The sequence below is a fragment of the Phacochoerus africanus genome, chromosome X (assembly GCF_016906955.1).
Source record: "Phacochoerus africanus isolate WHEZ1 chromosome X, ROS_Pafr_v1, whole genome shotgun sequence".
NCBI lineage: Eukaryota > Metazoa > Chordata > Mammalia > Artiodactyla > Suidae > Phacochoerus > Phacochoerus africanus.
In genome coordinates, this window is record NC_062560.1 from 45,140,409 (window position 1) to 45,162,251 (window position 21,843).

A 21,843-nucleotide genomic window follows, 5' to 3' on the forward strand; every position below is an offset into this window, starting at 1 on the left:
TTCGACCCCTAGCCTGGGAACCTCTATATGCCGCGGGAGCGGCCCGAGAGATAGCAAAAAGACAAAAAAAAATCAACTCAAAATGAATCAAAGACCTAAATGTAAGCACCAAAACTATAAAACTTAGAAGAAAACCTAGGCATAAAGCTTCATGACCTTGGATCAGGCAATGGTTTCCTAGATACGCTACCTAAAGCATAGCAACCAAAGAAAAAATAAATTGAAATTCAGCAAAGCTAAAAGCTTTTGTGCTTCAAAGGACACGTGTTCTCAAGAAAGTGAAAAGACAACCCACAAATAGGAGAAAATATTTGTAAATCACATATCTGTTAAGGGTCTAGCATTTAGAACAAAGGATTCTTACAACTCAAAAACAGACAAATAATTAAAAATGGGCAAAGGATTTGAATAGACATTTCTCTATACAAATGGCAGCAAACACATGAAAAGATGATCGAAATCATTAGTCATTAGAGAAACACAAATCAAAAGCACAATGAGGAGTTCCTGCTGTAGCACAGTGGGATAAGAATCTAACTGCAGGAGTTCCCATCATGGCTCAGCAGAAATGAATCTGACTAGCATCCATGAGGACGCAGGTTCGATCCCTGGCCTCGCTCCGTGGGTTAAGGATTCCGAGGTGCCGTGAACTGTGGTGTAGGTCGCAGACATGGCTCAGATCTCATGTTGCGTGGCTGTGGCATAGGCCAGAGGCTACGGCTCCAATTCGACCCCTAGCCTGGGGACCTCCATATGCCATGGGTGTGGCCCTAAAAAGACAAAAAAAAAAATCTGACTGCAGTGGCTCACGTTTCTACAGGGGTGCAGGTTTGATTCCCAGCCCAGGGCAGTGTGTTAAAGGATCTGATGTTGCCACAGCTGCAGCATAGGTCACAGCTGCGGCTCATATTCAACTCCTGGCCCGGGAACTTCCAGATGCCTTGGGTGCGGCCATTAAAACAAAAAAAAGAAGTACAAAATACTGGGATGGCTAGAATCAAAAAGAAAGACGACAAGTGTTGGAAAGAATGTAGATAAATTGGAACCTTCACACAGCTGCTATGGAGAACACTTTTGCTGTTCCTCAAAAAGCCACACAGAGAACGACCACGGGACTCTGTAATTCCATTTCTAGATAGCACCCAAGAAAATTGAAAACATATGGCCACATAAAAACTTTTACATAAATGCTCATAGCAGCATTATTTATGCTAGCCAAAACTGTTCATTAATCACATGAATGGGTAGTACAACGTAGAGTTTTCATATAATGTCTTTCAACCCTGAACAGAAATGAAGTACTGATCCACGCCATAGCATGAATGAACCTTGAAAACTTTATGTAAAGTAAGAGAAACCCATCACAAAAGGCCATATGTTGTATGATTCCATTTATATGAAAGGCCTAGAACAGGCAAACCCATAGAGACATAAAGTAGATTAGTCGTCGCCAGGAGCCAGGGCCGAGGAAAATGGAAAAGGGAATGACTGCCAGTGGGCACAGAGCTTCTTTTGGAGTGATGAAAATATTCTAGAATCCCAAAGTTTGTTTTGTTTTGTCTTGTCTTTTTGCCACTTCTTGGGCCGCTTCCTCGGCATATGGAGGTTCCCAGGCTAGGGGTCCAATCGGAGCTGTAGCCGCTGGCCTACACAGCAACATGGGATCCGAGCTGCGTCTGCAACCTACACCACAGCTCCCGGCAACGCCGGATCCTTAACCCACTGAGCGAGGCCAGGGATGGAACCCTCAACCTCATGGTGCCTAGTCGGATTCGTTAACCACTGAGCCACACCGGGAACTCCTGGAATCCCAAAGTTGTGATACTTGTACAACCTTGTGAATGTACTAATCACTGATTTAAGGGGTGAATTTTGTGGTATGTGAATTACATCTTTATTTTAAAAGAATGAGGAGCTCCTGCGGTGGCACAGAGAGTTAAGGAGCCACTGTTGTCACTGCAGTGGCTCAGGTTGCTACTGTGGCACGGGTTCGATCCCTGGCCCCGGGAACTTCCCTGTGCCATGCATATGCCCCCTCAAAAAAAGGAATGAGCTATTGATACACATAATAACTCAAATGAATGTCACAGACATTATGCTGAACAAAACAAGCACATACTAGGAGTTCCCGTCATGGCTCATTGGTTAACGAATCCGACTAGGAACCATGAGGTTGCAGGTTCGATCCCTGGCCTTGCTCATTGGGTGAAGGATCCGGTGTTGCCGTGAGCTGTGGTGTAGGTTGTAGACGAGGCTCCGATCCCATGTTGCTGTGGCTCTGGCGTAGGCTGGCAGCTACAGCTCCGATTCGACTCCTAGCCTGGGAACCTCCATATGCCGTGGGAGCAGCCCTAGAAAAGGCAAAATGACAAAATATAAAAATAAAAAATAATAATAAAACCAAAATAGTTTGGCTCCGACGCAAATGTTTGATTCCTTAGCGGACTTTGGCTGATGTTGCTCCAGGTGCCGTGGACACCAAGGGGAGCCGGGCTCCATCCCAGCCCTGGTGGACTCCACAGTCTGGAAGGGGCAAGAATATCCCAAATGCCACGGGCTTGAACCAAGCTCTGGAGCCCCCAGAAGATGCCAAGAGGGAGGGAACCCGTCAGGGAAGGCTTCCGGGAAGAGAGGCCGTTGGGGCTAAGTCTCATATGGAGGCCTGATGGAGAGGAGGCTTGGCGCAGACACCCCACCCCCACCCCGCCCCCACCCTCGTTGGTCTCCCCCCAAGCCTAGCCTGGCCCTGCCGATTCCCTTATCTGCCCACTCCCAGCTGCCTCCCTGCTGGCTGAACTGTCGCCACAGACTTCTGGGCCTGTGCCCCCTCCTTGGGGATGGGGGAGGGAATGGGGTGAGGCCTGGCCTCAGAGCCGCAGGGTTTTGGCTCTTGATGGAGTCAGAGCCCCGAGGCCCCCCACTCCCCACCCTTTAGTTCCCTTCCTGAGCTTTTGCCCCGCCTCCAGTTATGAAGAAATGGACCGTGAGTCCAGCAGCCAAACGTGCGTCTGAGATGTGCCTCTTGCCTGCCCTTCCTGAGGAGGGCAGATTTCCCTACCCGACCCCCACCCCCCAACACGGCAACTGCTCTTTCTACTAATAATAACAAGGAGGAGAGTTACACTGCAGAGTGCACCATTTACGGCATGCCAGGCGGGCCCTGTGTTGAGTGGCCTCTCGACGACAATGACCTTTGAGGTGGGTCCTGTGATTGCCCCCATTTTCCGGGCAAAGAAACTGAGGCTCAGAGGGTGGCCTGACCAGGAATCACACAGCAACTCAGGAAAAGCTGAGACGGGAACCCAAGGCCTTAGACGAACATCTTCATTTCTCTGGGCCGATTCCCAGTCTAAAACACGGGGGCAATTAATCATACCCACTTAGACCACAAGGGCCTGGTGAGAAAATGATAAAATGACGCATGGAGAGCATTTAGCACAGTGCCTGCGTGGCTCGGCAAATAATGCTGCTGTTGTTGTTATATTCATGCCAGGAAATGTATTAGTAGCAGAGTGATTATTATTGGAGTTCCCGTCGTGGTGCAGTGGTTAACGAATCCAACTAGGAACCATGAGGTTGCGGGTTCCATCCCTGGCCTTGCTCAGTGGGTTGAGGATCCGACATTGCCGTGAGGCGCGGTGTAGGTCGCAGATGCGGCTCAGATCACGAGTTGCTGTGGCTGTGGTGTAGGCCAGTGGCTACAGCTCCGATTCAACCCCTAGCCTGGGAATCTCCATATGCCTCGAGAGCGGTCCTAGAAAAGGCAAAAAGACAAAAAAAAAAAAAGAATTATTATTACCACTAGTGTCATTGATAGGATTAAAATGAATAATAATTACTACTTTCAGAATTAATATGTATTCGTATTACTAAAAGTATTCATGGTAGAGTAGAATTTTTTTTTCTTTTGCTTTTTAGGGCCACACCTGCAGCATATGGAAGTTCCCAGGCTAGGGGTCAAATTGGAGCTACCGCTGCCGGTCTACACCACAGCCATAGCAATGCCAGATCTGAGCCACGTCTGCAACCTACACCACAGCTCACGGCTAGAGTTATTATTGTTACCGCTATCACTATTAAGATTACCATTAGAAAAAAAAAAAAAAAAGAGTTCCCGTCATGGCTCAGCGGTTAATGAACACCACTAGTAACCATGAGGTTGCAGGTTCGATCCCCGACCTCGCTCAGTGGGTTAAAGATCCGGCATTACCGTGAGCTGTGGTGTAGGTTGCAGACACGGATCGGATCCCGCGTTGCTGTGGCTGTGGTACAGGCTGGCGGCTACAGCTCTGATTGGACCCCCAGCCTGGGAACCTCCATATGCCGCGGGTACAGCCCTAAGCAGACAAAAAGACCCCCAGAAATATTAGCATTAGTGCTGGTATCAATATTAGAATGTTATATTAGTAATTAGTATTGGTATTGGTGTCAGCATATTACTAGCATTAGTACTAGAATTAGGAGTGGTGCTAATAAAAAAGGACCTAATATTATCATTCATACTCAATAAATAGAGATTTCAGAATCAAATGCGTCAAAATCACTTCACGGATTAAATCTCATTTAGTTGCCCTCATCACCCTATGGCGTAGCTGCTATTATTACTCCATCTGTCCAGATGAGGAACTGAGGTCCAGAGGGGACAGCCACTCGTCCAAGGCCACATGCCAGTCGGTGGTGAGAGGAAGTCTACAAATGAGGATGGGCTGGCTCCGGAGTGGGTATCCTGAAACCATCACCACTTGAGTCATAGGAATCTTTGTCCTTGTTCTCCCTGGTGAAGGCGTGGCATGGAGTGAGGCACACAGCCGGAGCTCCATAAATGTACTCTATACAAATACAGTACATATATACTCTATATGAATGATCATATTGCGCCCTTTTTTTTATTAGCACCACTACTAATTCTAGTACTAACGCTGATAACATGCTGGCACCAACACCAATCCTTCCTCCTCAAATCTCCCATTTTGCAAATGAGAACACAGAGGTCCAGAGAGATAAAATGAGGATGGTGAGTTCCCTCTGGGGTAAGCCAGTGGGTAAGCAGACCCCGCTGACCCAGGGCTCCATCCTTGCCCTCTCCATCCCTTGGTGGGTTTCAGTCTCTTCATCTATAGGATGGGCGGTCGGGGGAGCTCCCTGTCCCGTGGAGTCCTGGGGCTATGACTCAGTGGTCTTAGCCCTGTCCTATAGGGACCCAAGTTGGACACGTGCTGCGTACATGTGTGTTCAATGCTTTTACAGGAGGGAAGTGCTCAGAACAGGCCCGGCCCAGGCCTGCATCAGCCATGAGACACTGGTCGCTGTCACTGTTGTTACTACGTGGGGGAGGTAGGACAGGGCAAGAAGGTGGGGACTGAGGTGCAGAGGCCCAGTGACTCTCTGGAGGTCCCCCTGAGCAGGGTGAGGGCAGAGTCACGGGCCACCTGGGTCCACATGAATCCACACCCCCTCCTGTCCCACTCACCCCAGCACCACCTGCCCAGGACGCACCCCAGGTTGCCACCTTGGGTCTCATGGACTTCCTCTCAGATGCTGTCTCTGCATGTCTGGCTCTCTCCCCCTGTCCCCATCATCTGCATCTCCCTTCTCAGCTTCTCCACCTGCATCCTTGACCTCTGTCACTTTCAGGCTTTCTCTTTCACCTCCGGCCCATTTCCACCTGTCTCCTGCGCTCTCTTTGCCTCTCTTTCTCTCTGTCCTTGACCGTCTCCGGCTCCCTCTGTGGGTCTCCCCCCTCCTCCCCCGCCGCTGTCTCGCCTTCCTTTCTGTGCCCTCTCTCTGCCTCCTTCCAGCTCTGTGTCTCTTTCTCTCTGTTTATCTGCGGCTCCCTGGTCCCATCTCTTGGTCTCTCTCCCTCCTCTATGCCTTCCATTCTCCTTCCCTTCCCCCACCCTATCCCACTCCTCAAAGGACCCGCAGAGGAACCAACCCCAAGTCCCACCTGTTTCCCGCCTCCAAAGCCGCATGGCGGGCAAGAAGTTGAGGCCGCTGTCCCTGGGTGCCCCCCCTCAAGCCCCGCCCCCATCCCAAGACAGCCTGTTACCGCGGAGCCAACAGCCACTGTGGCCTCCATCTGATAAGACTTATCTCCTGCCCCAGGGCAGGCCGGAGCTGGCGTAAGCCCCAGTGGGGTGCTGAGCGATGGTGCCCCTGCCTCCCGCCCGTCTAGGCCTGGCCTCCAGGGTGGGCCTGGGTCCTGAAGATGTCCCACGGACATCTGGATTCCAATTCCCACCCAATCTCTTTGCGCCTCGTTCTTGTCACCTGCAAAATGGGTACAGTCACATCCCTCCTCTCCCTTTGGTCAGGAAGACTCAGACAGAAGGGCCCAGCCCAAACCTGGCTAAGCGCACAGCAAGGGCTTTACAAAGACTCCCTGAAAGTCATGAAACCCTATCTGCTGTTTTTCATTTTATCTTGGCTTCGGCCCATTTCATTTGGCTGGACATCGAAATCCGTGGAAACCCAAGGCAAACAGGGTCTCCAAGAATCCCCAGGGTGGGCAGGTGGGGTGGACGACAGCCCCCCACTGCCAAAGAGGTGCCCCACCAGCAGGGGGCCCGCCCCCTCCCCTGGCCCGCCCCACCCACTGGGGCACTAGCCACTCCCTGGTGAGGAGGGAGGAGGGAGAGGGGAGGGAGGGAGGGAGGGAAGGAGGAAGGGAGCCTCAAAGGCTAAGGCCAGCCAGGACACCCCCTGGGATCACACTGAGCTCGCCACATCCCCAAAGCAGCTGAACCCTCCGCACCAACCAGCCCAGGTCAGTCTCAGCCCCTCAAGAGCCCCCAGCAAGGCAAACCCCAAGCCCGCTGCCCCTTACTTGAAGGCTACTCCTCCAGCCTGCTCTAGGCTCCCCAACCCACCACTGGTCCCCAAAGTGTCTACCACCCCGAATCCTTTGACAGCTCCTCCAGACCACCTCTGTCTTTCCAATCCCCATCTCTACTCAAATCTACCCCCTAAACCCCACCTCTCTCTGCCCTGACACCCATCTCCTCCTTCCGAGACATCTATGCCCCCGATCCCTTAACTCTGCTCGCCATACCCCACCTCTGCCCCCCGAAACATGCCTTCGGCCCACCAAATCCTGCCTCTGCCCCAAATCTGACTTTTGCTCACCCAAACTTGTCTCTGAATTCTCTCCCAAAGCTCATTTTTGCCCCCCCCCACCACACACACCTATTTCTGCTCCCCAAGCCCTCGTCTACTCCACGACCTCCTGGTCTCTGTCCCGAATTCTGTCTCTGACTCCCCAAACCTGTCTCTGGCCTGACAAGCCCTAGCTCCATGCTCTTATCCCCATCTCTGCCTCTCAAACCCCATATTCGTTCCCTTCCCTCTGATCCCCTAAAACCATTTCTCGCCCCCGGCCCCTTGCCTAGGCACTGACATGACTTTGTCACCCCAAAGACCAAGTCTATCCCCAGTATCCGTTCTGCCACACAGATGTTGAATGCTGTCTGCCTTCCCTAAACCCCATCTCAGCCCCCACATATTTCTCTGCGCCCCCCCCCCCGCCACCCCGCTATCCTCTCTGGCCCCAAATCCTTCACCACTCCAATTCTAGCTCAGTTCTCAAACTCTTCCCGAGCTCTCATAAGCCATCTGTAGTCATCAGACACATTTCTGCCTGTAACTCCATCTCTGCTCTAACAAAACCCTTGGGCCCTTCGACTTCTTCGCGACTCCCAGCATCCACACCTGACTCCCAAACTACATCTCCAACTTCTCAACTTTCTCTCAAATTTCGCCTCTGATCCCCAATCTTGTGTCTGCTTTCCCAATCTATTTCTGACCCCCAAATGTGACCTTGCAAGGTTGTCTCTGCTCCTCGAAACTGTATCTGCTTCCCCCAAACTCCATAGCTATCTTCCCAAACGTCTGACTCCTCAACTCCATAGCTGACCCTTGACCTCTCCCAAGACTCATCTGCCCCAGATCCCATCTCTGTGCCCTTCGGCCCCGAGGGACCCTCCCCTGAGGGCTGGGTTGGGGATGTTACCTGGGGTGAGGGGCTGGGCCGAGGGAGAGTTGAGGGTGCCGGCCTGCTGCCTGCTGCCCGTTGGGGCAGCACTTACTGTAGTGGGGCAGCTGATAAGGAGCTTTCATATCCCCCAGCCTCGAGATAAACTTTATCTCTGTCCGGAGAGTGATAACTGGGGGTGGGGGGGGTTGGGCCCCTGCCATGGGAGGGGTGGGCAGTCCTGGACCCGCCAAGGTGCAAGGTGCAGGCATGGGGGGCAGTGGGGCTGGAGCGAGACTGGGGGATGGTGAGGTGAGGATGAGGGGATAAAGGAACAGTGGTGGGAGAGACAAAAAGAGCAAGAGACAAAACAGCGACAGAGAAAAGGGGGAGATGGAGAGAAAGAAACAGAGAAGGAAGCCAACAACGGACACCAAGAGAAAGGAGAAATGGAGACTCAAAGAAAGAGGGAGAGACGAGTTCCTGCTGTGGCACAGTGGGTTAAGGATCTGGCATTGCCGTTGCGGTGGGCACAGCTGTGGCTTAGATGGGATCCCTGGCCCAGGAACTTCCATATGCCATGGGTGCGGCCATTAAAAGAGAGAGAGAGAGAGAGAGAGACAGAGATACAGCAGGAAAGAGGGGAAGACCGAGGAACAGAACAGGAGAGTGAGACAGGAACACGGAGTGATACTCACAGATAGAGACACTCACAGATGGGAAGAATCATGGCAAGACAGAGAGGAAAGAGATGGAGTCTGAGATGTGGAGGCAAGACACGCTCCCCAGGGAGAGAAAGCAGGGCCCTGGGGCCTACAGGAGGTCTGGGTTAGGCACACTGACAGGCCCCTCTCTTTCCCAGCACAACCGCCCCCCACCCCACCCCTGGTGCTGACTCTCAGCCAGTCTACACAATGGGTCATGTGGCCTGGCCCTACAGAGAGGGAGAGGGAGGCCTTCAGGTTCACAGGGCTAGGCAGGGCCAGGGGTGCACTTCTGGGCCCCCCATCCAGGGCTGGGTGCGGGAGGGGTATGGTCAGGGGTATGGGAAGAGTCAGACATGGAAACAAGGCTAGAGGGCCCAGAGAGAGAGAAAAAGAGACAAGCAGAAAGAGACCAAGTGGGGAAGATGCACAGCCGGTCAGAGAGATGGGTGGAGAGGGAGAGAGAGACAGACAGAAAAAGACACCGAGGGAGCAAAGAGATAGAGAAATAAAGAGATAAAAAGAGAGATAAAGATGGAATTCCCGCGGGTGGCACGGCGGGTTAAGAATCTGACTGCAGCAGCTCAGGTCGCGGCAGAGGCGCGGTTCAATCCCCGGCTGGCGCAGGGTGTTAAATGATCCGGCACTGCCGCAGCTGCTGGGATTCAATGCCTGGCTCAGGAACTTCCCTGTGCCACCAGTGCAGCCATTCAAAAGAGAGAGAGAGAAAGATGGAGAGAGACAATCAGACAGAGACAGGGGAGGACAGAGAAAGGGAGAGGGAAAACATGAGACGTATAAAAAGCAGAGAGAGAGAGCAAGATGTATCATGGTGGCACAGAAAAATGGGAGGGCAACACAGAGAGCAAGAATTGAGATGAAACCGTGTCATGGAAAGAGAGACACACAGTGACAGACATTCACACGGGGAAGGACAGAGGCAAAGGGGCAGAGAGACCAAGCTGCCATCTCATAAGGCTTAGCTCGACCCCTGTCACCACCTCCTCGCTGGTAGATGGGGACACTGAGGCCCAAGGGTGGTGGGGAGTGAAGGAACTTGCGAACAGAACCATGGCAGACCTCCCCAGGGGACACCTCCCACCTGTCCCCCTTCGCAGAGGAAGCCAGTGGCCTTGGGGTGATTTCAAAAGTTGGGCGGGGATGGCAGAGATAAGCAGTGGGGGGTACTGGCCCCCCCCCCATGGATCAGGGAGGAACTGAGGGGGCCCTCTGCCTGCAGACCCAACGGAGGTGGGGGAGGGCAGAGTCAAGCCGGAAACCATGGGGTTTCTGAGAAAGTCAGAAGGCAAGATGCAACAGATAGGGATGAAGTTGGGGCGCACAGGAGGGTGACCCCCAAGCTCCGGGGGTGACCAAGGAGCTCAAGAGACTCTGGTTCTGCACCCCAGCCCACCCCACCTAGACTCTTCTAGAGGGAGAGGGGAGGGAGGGAGGGAGGGGTGTGGGCAGAGAGAGAAGAGGAAGTGGGAGGAGGAGGAGGAGAAAATGAGGAGAGGGGCAAAGAGATGAGCAGAGAGGGAGGGAAAGGAGAAGGATGAAGACGAAAGAGGGGAAGGGAGGGCAGGGACAGGAGGGGGTGGGAAAGGGAGAGGAGGAAAGAGGGATGGATGAAATGCAGAAGGGGGAGGGGGGGAGGAAGAGATGGGGGGGCCAGAGAGCAAAGGAGGACGGGAGAGGAAGAGCAGAAGACAGAGACCCCGGGAGGAGTGGAAGGAGAAGGAAGCAGGGGGAAGAGGAGGAGCAGGAAGGGCAGCTGAGAGGAGGGAGGAAGAAGAGATGAGGGGAGGGAGGAGGCCAAGGAGAAGAAAGGGAAGAGGAGGAAGAGGCTCGGGGAGGACAGATGCGGAAGCAGCAGGATGGGGAGCGAGAGGATGGAGTGGAAGATAAGGCAGACAGGGAAGGGATCGAGGAAGAGGAGGAGGCAAAAGGAGGGGATGATGACAGGGGAGGTGGGAAGGGGGGCTAAGAGGACGGAGGGGAAGGAGTGGTGGGAGGAGGGAGAAGAGAGGGAAGACAGAGAGGAGAGAGCAAAGAGAGGAGGGCTTCTGTGCCTGAGGACCCCTCCTGTCCTCGTAGGTCAAACCCCGGAGGCCCCATGGAGTTCCCTGGCCTCGGGGCCCTGGGGACCTCCGAGCCCCTGCCCCAGTTTATGGACCCTGCCTTGGTGTCCTCGCCACCAGAGTCGGGGGTCTTCTTCCCCTCCGGGCCCGAGGGCTTGGATACAGCAGTCTCCACGGCCCCCGGCACCGCCACAGCTGCAGCTGCCGCACTGGCTTACTACAGGGATGCTGAGGCCTACAGACATTCCCCAGGTAACTTCTTTGGGTGGCTGTCTTGGCACTGGCTCCGTTCTCTCGGGGTTACCACAGAGACCCTTAGCCGGGCAAGAAGCCCACAACAAGGTCATTCTGAAAATGGCTGGAAGCCTTCACGTGGCTGTGGTGACCACTGCCCCTGGTTAGGTCCCGACCTGGGAATGCCACCCGACCTGCTGTCCTGAGTGAGGCAGCCATATCGGGAAGCAGTGCTGGAAGTCGGTGGTGGCCCGAGTTGACGACTCATCCATGGGACCCCAAGTCCCAACAAGTCATCCTCGAAACCCACTTGGAGATGGCTAGAGGTTAGGGCTCTTGCCAGAGTAACCAGTAGGGCGCAGGACCCAGGTGTTACCCAGGGGCCAGCACCTGTTCTGGTCACCTCTAGAAACGCTGGGAACATGGCCACCATGTTGGGGCTCTTGGGTATCATTAGACCCGGAAAGCAGGATGACTTCAGACTGACTGCTCCTCTTCTTGCCTCCTTCTTTCCCACACCCCACCCAATAGTCTTTCAGGTGTACCCACTGCTCAACTGCATGGAGGGGATCCCAGGGGGCTCACCATATGCTGGCTGGGCCTATGGCAAGCCTGGGCTCTATCCTGCCTCAACGGTGTGCCCCACCCGAGAGGACTCCCCTCCCCAGGCCCCAGAAGATCTGGATGGGAAAGGCGGCAGCAGCTTCCTGGAGACCTTAAAGACAGAGCGGCTGAGTCCAGACCTCTTGACCCTGGGGCCTGCACTGACTTCATCAATCCCTGTCCCCAGCAGTGCCTACGGGGGCCCTGACTTTTCCAGTACCTTCTTTTCTCCCACTGGGAGCCCCCTCAATCCAGCAGCTTATTCCTCCCCCAAGCTTCGTGGAACTCTGCCTCTAACTCCCTGTGGTGAGATTCTCAAAAAGAGACTGGGAGGGAGTTCCCGTCGTCGTGGCTCAGTGGTTAACGAACCCGACTAGTATCCACGAGGATGTGGGTTCAATCCCTGGCCTCGCTCAGTGGGTGAAGGATCCGGTGTTGCCGTGAGCTGTGGTGTAGGTCAAAGACATGGCTTGGATCTGGCGTTGCCGTGGCTGTGGTGTAGGCCGGCTGCTACAGCTCCGATTCGCCCCCTAGCCTGGGAACCTCCATATGCCATGGGTGCGGCCCTAAAAGACAAAAGACACACACCAAAAAAAGGGATTGGGAGGTTGAGGTGTGGGAGGGGGTGGCTGGGGTGGGGTGGGGGGTCCGAGACAAAGTTGGGCTGAGCCTGGCTCTTTCTCCCCCTCTGTCCACCCCATCAGAGGCCAGAGAGTGTGTGAATTGCGGAGCAACGGCCACTCCACTGTGGCGGCGAGACAGGACAGGCCACTACCTGTGCAACGCCTGTGGCCTCTATCACAAGATGAATGGGCAAAACAGGCCCCTCATCCGGCCCAAGAAGCGCCTGGTAAGACCTCGGCCTGTGCCACCTGCCATTCTGACCCTGTGCAGGGATCCTGGTCCTCCTCTACAAGAACCCGCATCCCCCACCCCTTCCCCATCCACACAGGAAGCCAGTTTTGTATGGGACCGCCTACCCTCATAGGCCGCAAGCAGGAACCCCAGCCTCTCCCGGCACCAGTTTCATCCATGGCTTCACACTGGGATCACCCTAGGGCACTGTGGAGCCCCTAGGGCCTGAGGCCTCTCCCAGATGTGTTAGTTTCCTTGGTCTGGGATGCCGCCTGGGCCTCAGGACCACTCCTAAGTCCAAAAGTGATTCCGATGGATGGCCAAAGTTGGGGACGCCTGATGTAGTCCCCCACATAAAACCCCCAACCCCTATCCCAGCCAAGAAGCCCTGTCCTCACCCCCCACGGAACCCCCAGCCCTCACCCTGCCGGAAACTCGGCCTTCGACCCGACTCTTGCCTCTTGGGTCCCCCACCCTGCCCCCTGGGCGCGGATCCTCACTTTCTCTCGCCCCCAGATTGTCAGCAAACGGGCAGGTACCCAGTGCACCAACTGCCAGACAACCACAACCACGCTGTGGCGGAGAAACGCCAGTGGGGACCCTGTATGCAACGCCTGTGGCCTCTACTACAAGCTCCACCAGGTGCCGATGGGCCCCTCAAAGCCTCCCTGCTCTCCTCCCACTCCCCTTCCTTCTCCTCTAGCCCCCCCGGGGCCACCTTCCCTACCTCTCGGTCCTCTACTCCTTCCTCTCCTTCCTCCCTCCTGCTCTCTCCTCCCTCCCCTTCCTCCTCCCCGGGCCATCAGCTAACTTCCACGCCCCCATCCGAGGACCTGAGGCAGTTCCCATCAGCCTGAGAGACTTTGCCAAGCTCAGAGCCTCCAACCTCAGGGTTCTTGAGGACACCCCTTGTGCCAGGCCAGGGGCGTACTCCCCAGTCCTTGAGGCGATTCTCTATTCTTAAGAAGTGGGGTGGAGGGAGTTCTCATTGTGCGCAGTGGAAACGAATCTGACTAGCATCCATGAGGACACAGGTTGGATCCCTGACCTCGCTCAGTGGGTGAAGAATCCGGCGTTGCCGTGAGCAGTGGTGTAGGTTGCAGACATGGCTCAGATCCCGCGTTGCTGTGGCTCTGGCGTAGGCCAGTGGCTACAGCTCCAATAAGACCCCTGGCCTGGGAACCTCCATATGCCGCAGGTGTGGCCCTAAACAGACAAAAAAAAAAAAAAGTTGGGGGGAGAGGGCAAGCTGGAGGAGACACAGAGGGAGACAAGATGTGGAACTGCAGAATACCCATGGCCCTCCCTCCTGGCAGGTGAACCGACCACTGACCATGCGCAAGGATGGCATCCAGACCCGAAACCGCAAAGCATCTGGAAAAGGGAAAAAGAAAAGGGGGTCAAGCCTGGGAGGTACAGGAGCAGCTGAAGGACCAGCTGGCGGCTTCATGGTGGTGGCTGGGGGCAGCAGTAGCGGCAATTGCGGGGAGGCGGCCTCAGGCTTAACACTGGGCCCCCCTGGTACTGCCCACCTCTACCAAGGCCTGGGCCCCGTGGTGCTGTCAGGGCCAGTTAGCCACCTCATGCCTTTCCCGGGACCCCTGCTGGGCTCACCCACAGGCTCCTTCACCACAGGCCCGGTGCCTCCCACCACCACCACCACTGTGGTGGCCCCGCTCAGCTCGTGAGGGCACAGAGCATGGCCTCGGAGCAGGGGTGGCACCCCTCTCCTCTTGTAGCCGGCAAGTCTGTCCAACCCAACCCTCTGGGCCCCAGACAACCCCTGGCCTGGACCTTCAAAGCTTTTGTAAAATAAAACCACCGGAGTCCTGAAATCAGAGCTGTGAGTCTGTATGGGACCGAATAAAGAGGGGGATGGGGGTGGGGCTGCATTATCAGCGTCTTTGGTTCTTTGATGACAGCGTGTGGCCGCCATGTGGGACTGTGTGAGATGGCATGTGTGGTGCTGCACGAAGCGGAGCGTGACAGCGCCCAGCTTGGATGAGACAGCACGCACGTGCACCTGTCACGGGGACAGCCAGTGTGTGACAGGCAGTGGGGACGGGGCTCTAGGAGGTGGTGCACATGGACTCCAGGGGCCTGTGGGAGGCCGGGCCCAGGCGACTGTGCGGGAGGATGAGGAAGCACACAGCCAAACTGCGGGCGCTGCGGAAACGTGCGGGGGTGGTGTCCTGTGCTTGTGCACCCCTCGGGGCAATCTTTGAGATGGCGTGACAGCAGAGGCACCGGGCACAGAAGCTGACGGACACGCATTTTGGAAGGATGAACAGGAGCTGTGTATGGCCATGGCTGAGGCAGAACAGGGTGACCACGAGGGTCTGTGTGGCAGGATGTCTTCGTGGGTCTAGTAACGGTGGTATTTCAGTGCAAGTCTCTGTGTGTGTGTGTGTGTGTGTGTGTGTGTGTGTGTGTGTGTGTGTGTGAGAGAGAGAGAGAGAGAGAGAGAGAGAGAGAGAGAGAGAGAGAGAGAGAGAGAGAGAGAGAGATCGAGCATACCATGTGGTGTGTGCCATGTCGCAGTGCCTCTAAGTGGCTGACAACAGGGGCAGTCCTGTGTACACTTCTTTATAGAAGTATCAGCACGAGGAGTTCCTGCCGTGGCTTCGACTAGCATCCCTGAGGACACGGGTTCGATCCCCGGCCCTGAGCAGTGGGTTAAGGATCTGGCATTGCCGTGAGCTGTGGTGTAGATCTCAGATGCAGCTGGGATCCTGCATGGCTGTGGCTGTGGTGTAGGCTGGCAGCTGTAGCTCCGATTGGACCCCTAGCCTGGGAACATCCATATGCTGAAGGTGCGGCCCTAAAAAGACAAAAAAACCAAACAAAGAACTATCAACACGTATAGTTTCAGCCGGTGTGAGCTAGGGAGCCTCTTCCAAGGGACAACAAACAGACATATGTTGAGGACAGGAAAGGGAAGAAAGGGCGGGGTGGGAATGGTAGCTGGCAAGAAGGTCAGAAGGCCAGCCTGGGACCATGAGGCTGTCCCCGGGCCTTCCTGCCACTCATCTCTTATCTCTCTCCACCCAGCTCGGCCTGCAGCCCTGTGGGAAATGGCAGAGAAGGAGAGGGGGAGATTAGGAGGACAAAATAGGCTCTGGGGTTGATATTTAGACCCTGAAGGTGAGGGAGCTCCCCACAGTGCCATCTCCCTCTCCAACACACCTACTCACCTGGGGGAATGGCTCCCCCACCCCCACAGAGCGGAATCTGCACTTCCATTTCTTTTTCTTGGTCTTTTTTGTCTTTTCTAGGGCAAAGACACACCTACTCACCTGGGGGAATGGCTCCCCCACCCCCATAGAGCGGAATCTGCACTTCCATTTCTTTTTCTTGGTCTTTTTTGTCTTTTCTAGGGCCGCACCCCACGGCATATGGAGATTCCCAGGCTAGGGGTCTCATCAGAGCTGTAGCCGCCGGCCTACACCACAGCCACAGCCACACAGGATCCGAGCCGTGTCTGCAACCTACACCACAGCTCATGGCAATGTGGGATCCTTAACCCACTGAGCGAGGCCAGGGATCGAACCTGCATCCTCATAGTTCCTAGTCGGATTTGTTAACCACTGAGCCATGACGGGAACTCCTGTACTTCCATTTTAACAACCCTTACACAGGAGCAGGTGACATCCTAAGCCAGATGGCTTAAGTGGCTCAACCGAGACCGCAGCTGGTGGCACAGGGCTAGCCAGGCTCTGTGGCTTAGGCTCCACCCCCGCCCTCCCACAGGTTCCCAATAGCAAGCAGCATCCTTAACTGAGTACTTACTGTGGGTTGGCAATGGCTGAGAGGCTTCAGTCACTTTAGTTCATCAATGCCTTGAAAGAAAAAAAAAAAAGACTGAGGAAAGTATGCTCATGATGATCATCTTATTTTATTTTTCGTCTTTTTAGGGCCATACCCACGGCATATGGAAGTTCTCAGGCTAGGGGTTAGATGGGAAGCTGCAGCTGCCAGCCTACACCACAGTCACAGCAACGCGGGATCCACAACGAGGGATCGACAATGCGGGATCCGACCTATGTCTGCGATCTACACCACAACTCATGGCAACACCAGGTCCTTAACCCACTGGGGAGGGCCAGGGATCAAACCTACATCCTCATGGATACTAGTCAGGTTTGTTACAGCTGAACCACGATGGGAACTCCATGGTCATTTTACTAATGAAAAACCAAGGCTCAGCACGTGCCCTGACCACACTGAGTTTAAGGAGTGGACTTTAGATGGGTGACACCCTCCCCATCTCCACCACCAACGTGAGTCTTGCTCACACTTAAATGGGCTGCTTCTCTTCACAGCTTCTCCCTTGGAGCCCGAGAGATGGGGACTGTGGGCCTGCCCATCCTGAACCTAGTGTGGGTGAGCAGCCGTCCGCAACAGAACAGCACCCCTTCAGCAAATCGCCACACTAGCCCACTGGAGACTCATAGTAGTCCACAGGCCCGTAAAACCCTCAAGCTTGGATGCCCCACAGAACCCCAGCTCTCTCGCCCTGGAGGAGCCCCTGGCTTTGTCTTGAACAGAAACTCTTCTGAGGAGTTCACATCATGGCAGAGCGGAAACGAATCTGACTGGCAACCATGAGGACACAGGTTCAATCCCTGGCCTCTCTCAGTGGATTAAGGATCCCATGAGCTGTGATTGCCGTGAGCTGTGGTGTAGGTTGCAGACATGGCTCGGATCCTTCATTGCTGTGGCTGTGGTGTCGGCCAGCAGCTGTAGCTCCGATTCAACCCCTAGCCTGGGAAGCTCCATATGCCACGGCGCAGCCCTAAAAAAGAGAAAAAAAGAGAAAAGGACGAGGTTCCTATAGCAGGCTAGGGCAGCTGTTCTTATAAGGTGTGAGGACTGGCATATTTCCACACAGACTCTCAGAGGGGAATTTTTTTTTCTTTTTTTTTCTGTCTTCTTAGGGCTGCACTGTGGCACATGGAGGTTCCCAGGCTAGGGGTCAAATCGGAGCTACAGCTGCCTGCCTACACCACAGCCACAGCAGCGATGGATCCAAGCGGCATCTGTCACCTACACCACAGCTTACAGCAATGATGGATCCTTAAGCCACTAAGCAAGGCCAGGGATGGAACCTACATCCTCATGGGCACTATGTCAGGTTCTTAACCAGCTGAGCCACAACAGGAACGCCAGGAACTTAGTTCTGAAACCCTGAGGAAAATCTCTAAGTATCAGCAGGAAACCCATCCTGCCCCCGGACAGGAACACCAGCCGTCACCTTGCACAGAAGGAACCCCTGCCTGACTCGCCTTACTCCTGGTGGGAATCTCTGAACTCACACTGTAAAAAAGCTCCTGCAGGAGTTCCCATCGTGGCTCAGTGGTTAATGAATCTGACTAGGAACCATGAGGTGGTGGGTTCGATCCCTGGCCTTGCTCAGCGGGTTAAGAATCCGGCGTTGCCGTGAGCTGTGGTGTAGGTTGCAGACGCGGCTTGGATCCCGAGTTGCTGTGGTTCTGGTGCAGGCCGGCAGCTACAGCTCCGATTAGACCCCTCATCTGGGTACCTCCATATGCTGCGGGTGCGGCCCTAGAAAAGGCAAAAAGACAAAAAAAAAAAAAAAAAAGCCCCTGAATCAGCCCTCACAGAAATGCCTGTCCTGACCCTCTTCCCGAGGTTCAATCTCTTTAAAGGAATCCTGTCTTCACCTTGGACGGGACACCTCTGTCCTCACACTGTACAGGGGCCCTGCCCTCCAGGCAGCACATTCTTAAAATACTTTACTCACCATAAAAATCTAATTCTGAACCACAGACCTGGTTCTCTCCATAGAAACCGGTCCTCAGCCTCTTCAGCAGAGGTTGCCTCCCTGGCTGACAATGACTCCCGACTCCCGTCACGTCACTCGGGACAAAAATCCTGATCTCACGACCCACCCTGTAGAGCCTGAGGGAACCCACAATCTGATCTAACTCTCAATAGAACCTCAGTCTTTTTTTTTTTCCTTTTTAGGGCTGCACCTGCAGCATTTGGAGGTTCCCAGGCTAGGGGTTGAATCAGAGATGCAGCTGCCACCCTGCACCACAGACACAGCCACAGCCACAGCCACGCAGGATCCAAGCTGCGTCTGTGACCTACATCACAGCTCATGGCAATGCCAGATCCCTAACCCACTGAGCAAAGCCAGGGATCGAACCCACATCCTCATGGATACTAGTAGGGTTTATTAACCGCTGAGCCATGAAGGGAGCTCCTGACAGAACCTCAGTCTTGATCTTATACAGAAAACCCTTTCCTGACCCTGTGTCCGGGACCCCTACCCAGATCCTCAACTTTAAGCCCATATCTCATCCTATACAGGCACCTATGGCCTCACCTATCAAAGGACCCCCTTCCCAGACACTGTAGAGGGCTCTCTGACCTCACCCTATGTTAGCTCCATGGCCTTGATCCTGTACAGGAAGCTGTGACTACAGCTGTGCTGGAACTTCTGACCAGACTCTCTGCAGAAAACCTTTTCCTGACTCTCAGCAGAAATACTTCACTCATTTATCGTAATCTCTGACCTGATCCTTTATAGGAACTCCTAACCCTCCCCTCCAGAAATACTTTCTTAACCCTGCATGGGAAACCCAGTGATCTCTATGACAGCCCCTGCCCTGGCCTTGTCCCAGAAGCCTCACTCTAGCCCTGTCTGGACCCACCAAAAGAAACACTGACCAGAGTTCCTATTGTGGCTCAGCAGTAACAAACCTAACTAGGATCCATGGAGATGCGGGTTCAATCACTGGCCTCACTCAATGGGTTAAGGATCCTGCGTTGCTGTGGCTGTGGTACAGGCTGGCGGTTGCGATTCGACCCCTAGCCTGGGAACTTCCATATGCCATGGCTTTGGTCCTAAAAAGCGAAGGAGGAGGAGGAGGGGGGGGAGGACGAGGAGGAGGATGAGGAGGAGGACGAGGAGGAGGAGGAGGACGACGAGGAGGAGGAGGACGAGGAGGAGGAGGACGAGGAGGAGGATGAGGAGGAGGAGGAGGACGAGGAGGACGAGGAGGAGGACGAGGAGGAGGAGGAGGACGAGGAGGAGGACGAGGAGGACGAGGAGGAGGAGGACGAGGAGGAGGAGGATGAGGAGGAGGCGGCGACGACGACGATGACAATGAAGAAGACGACGAAGAAGAAGACGAGGAAGAGGAAGAAGAAGAAGAAGAAGAAGAAACACTGACCTGAATCTCTGAAGGTAACAGTTCCTACCTTGGTACAGGATCTTTGTCCTAACCTCACACAGGACCACCCTCTGAGTCCCGGGAGGAATCTGTGTCCTGAGCAGATAGAGAAAACCCCACTCTCACAGTCAACGGGAATCTTTGCCACTTGGGAAACATCTAAGAAATGAACCTTGGCGTTCCCGTCGGGGCTCAGTGGTTAACGAATCCGACCAGGAACCATGAGGTTTCGGGTCCGATCCCTGGCCTCGCTCAGTGGGTTAAGGATCCGGCGTTGCCATGAGCTGTGGTGTAGGTCACAGATGTAGCTCGGATCTGATGTGCCTGTGGCTGTGGCGTAGGCTGGCGGCTACAGCTCCAATTTGACCCCTAGCCTGGGAAGCTCCATATGCCGCGGAAGCAGCCCTAGAAAAGGCAAAAAGACAAAAAGACAGAAATACCTGGTCTGAGTAGGCTGTGACCCTCTGGCCTGACCAGCTTCAGAAAACCACCTTCTTGGCCTCTAAAGGAACAGTTAAATCTTTTTTTTTTTTTGGCCGCCCAGCAGCACATGGAGTTTCAGAGCTAGAGATCAGATTCAAGCCACAGTTGCGACCTACACTAAAGCTGCGGCAATGCGAGATCCTTTTAACCCACTGTGCCAGGCAGGGGGGTCGAACCTGCAACTTGGCACTGCAGAGACACTACCGATCCTGTTGTGCACCTGGGGGAACTCCAGAAGAGCTCAGCTTAATCTGCACAAGAAAAAAAAAATGCCTTCGCATTCTTCCCTCTCTCTCTACGATGTTTCAAACCCTCATATTTTTATTTAACAAAAAAATTTTTCTGGGAGTTCCCGTTGTGGCTCAGTGGTAACGAACCTCACTAGTATCCATGAGGATGCAGGTTCAATCCATGGCCTTGCTCAGTGGGTTAAGGATCTGGCATTGCCGTGAGCTGTGGCATAGGTCGCAGACGTGGCTCAGATCTGGCATTGCTGTGGCTCTGGCAAAGGCCAGCAGCTGCAGCTCTGATTCAACCCCTAGCCTGGGAACTTCCATATGCCGAGGGTACGACCCTAAAAAGACAAAAAAAAAAATCTTTTTTTCTAATTAAAGTATAGTTGATTCAACCCTCATATTTTTCTACAAACCTGCCTTACCAGATAACAGAATCATTCTCCTGACCTCAGACAAGAAACACTAACTTGATCCTATAAAGAAACCCTTACAGCTACACAGAACCCGTCCTGATACTTTATAAAGAGAATTCTCTATAGCAGTGCCGTCCAATAGAAATACAATTTGAGTCACGTGTGATTTAAAATTTTCATATAGCTGCATTAGGAAGAGAAAAAAGAAAAAGGTGAAGTTAATTTTAATGATATATTTTACTTTACTCAATATATTTATATACAGTCGATTATTGAAGCTGTTATTTCTTTGGGTTTTGGGTTTTTTTTTTTTTTTTTTTGCTTTTTAGGGCCACACCCATGGCATATGGAGGTTCCCAGGCTAGGGGTCAAGTTGGAGCTATTGCCGCTGGCCGACACCACAGCCACAGCAGTACCAGATCCAAGCTACCTCTGCGACCTACACCACAGCTCACGGCAACGCCAGATCCTTGACCCCCTGAGCGAGGCCAGGAGTTGAACCCACAACCTCATGGTTCCTAGTCGGGCTGGTTTCCACTGCACCACAACAGGAACTTCTCTTTGGGGACTTTTTTTGCTTTTTAGAGCCCCACCCACAGCATATGGAGGGTCCCAGGCTAGGGGTCTAATCAGAGCTACAGCTGCTGGCCTACACCACAGCTCATGGTAATGCCGGATCTTTAATCCACTGAGGCCAGGGATCGAACCCGAGACCTCATGGTTACTAGTTGGATTTGTTTCCACTGCACCATGATGGGAACTCCTGAGGGCTTTTTGTTGTTGTTGTTGTTTTTTTTTTTTTTTTCTTGCTGCACCTATAGCACGAGGAAGTTCCCAAGGGAGGGATTAAACCTGAGCCACAATAGTGGCAACACCAGATCCCTAACCACTAGGCCACCAGGGAACTCCCTACAGTTGACTCTTGAACAGTGAAAGGGGGTTGGGGCACCAATACTCCCATGCAGCAGAAAAACTATGTATAACTTTACACTCAGCCCTCCATATCCCTGGTTCCTCCGTATTTGTGCATTCAACCAACCTCACATCATGCGGTACTGTAGTA

At 53.9% G+C, this 21,843-nt stretch overlaps 1 protein-coding gene and 1 long non-coding RNA gene across 3 annotated transcripts in view; one reads left to right on the forward strand and one right to left on the reverse strand.

Annotated features, from left to right (window-relative positions):
• Positions 1–21,843, reverse strand: part of LOC125118256 (uncharacterized) — a 33,598-nt gene that overhangs the window by 7,806 nt on the left and 3,949 nt on the right. The window contains exons 2-3 of the long non-coding RNA XR_007132804.1: positions 16,236–16,285; positions 13,780–13,820 (exon numbers count right to left, since the gene is read on the reverse strand). This is a non-coding gene — a long non-coding RNA (uncharacterized LOC125118256). The remainder of the gene's footprint in view (positions 1–13,779; positions 13,821–16,235; positions 16,286–21,843) is intronic.
• On the forward strand, positions 6,674–14,281 carry GATA1 (GATA binding protein 1). 2 transcript variants are annotated; one of them, XM_047764486.1, is made up of 6 exons: positions 6,674–6,766; positions 10,771–11,006; positions 11,520–11,897; positions 12,296–12,441; positions 12,963–13,088; positions 13,763–14,281. In XM_047764486.1, the coding sequence occupies exons 2-6, from the start codon at positions 10,790–10,792 to the stop codon at positions 14,132–14,134; spliced, it is 1,239 nt and encodes a 412-aa protein (XP_047620442.1). In that variant the 5' UTR covers positions 6,674–6,766; positions 10,771–10,789; the 3' UTR covers positions 14,135–14,281. The 2 variants fall into 2 exon arrangements, with proteins under 2 accessions (XP_047620442.1, XP_047620443.1); XM_047764487.1 differs by lacking the exon at positions 6,674–6,766 and having other exon boundaries at positions 10,694–11,006.

What these genes read in the sequence shown, in the direction of transcription:
- GATA1 (XM_047764486.1), top strand. Translation starts at nt 10,790, where the DNA reads ATGGAGTTCCCTGGCCTCGGGGCCCTGGGGACCTCCGAGCCCCTGCCC. An exon ending in TCTGCCTCTAACTCCCTGTG is followed by an intron (nt 11,898 to 12,295) that starts GTGAGATTCTCA and finishes CCACCCCATCAG; the next exon opens with AGGCCAGAGAGTGTGTGAAT. An exon ending in TCCGGCCCAAGAAGCGCCTG is followed by an intron (nt 12,442 to 12,962) that starts GTAAGACCTCGG and finishes TCTCGCCCCCAG; the next exon opens with ATTGTCAGCAAACGGGCAGG.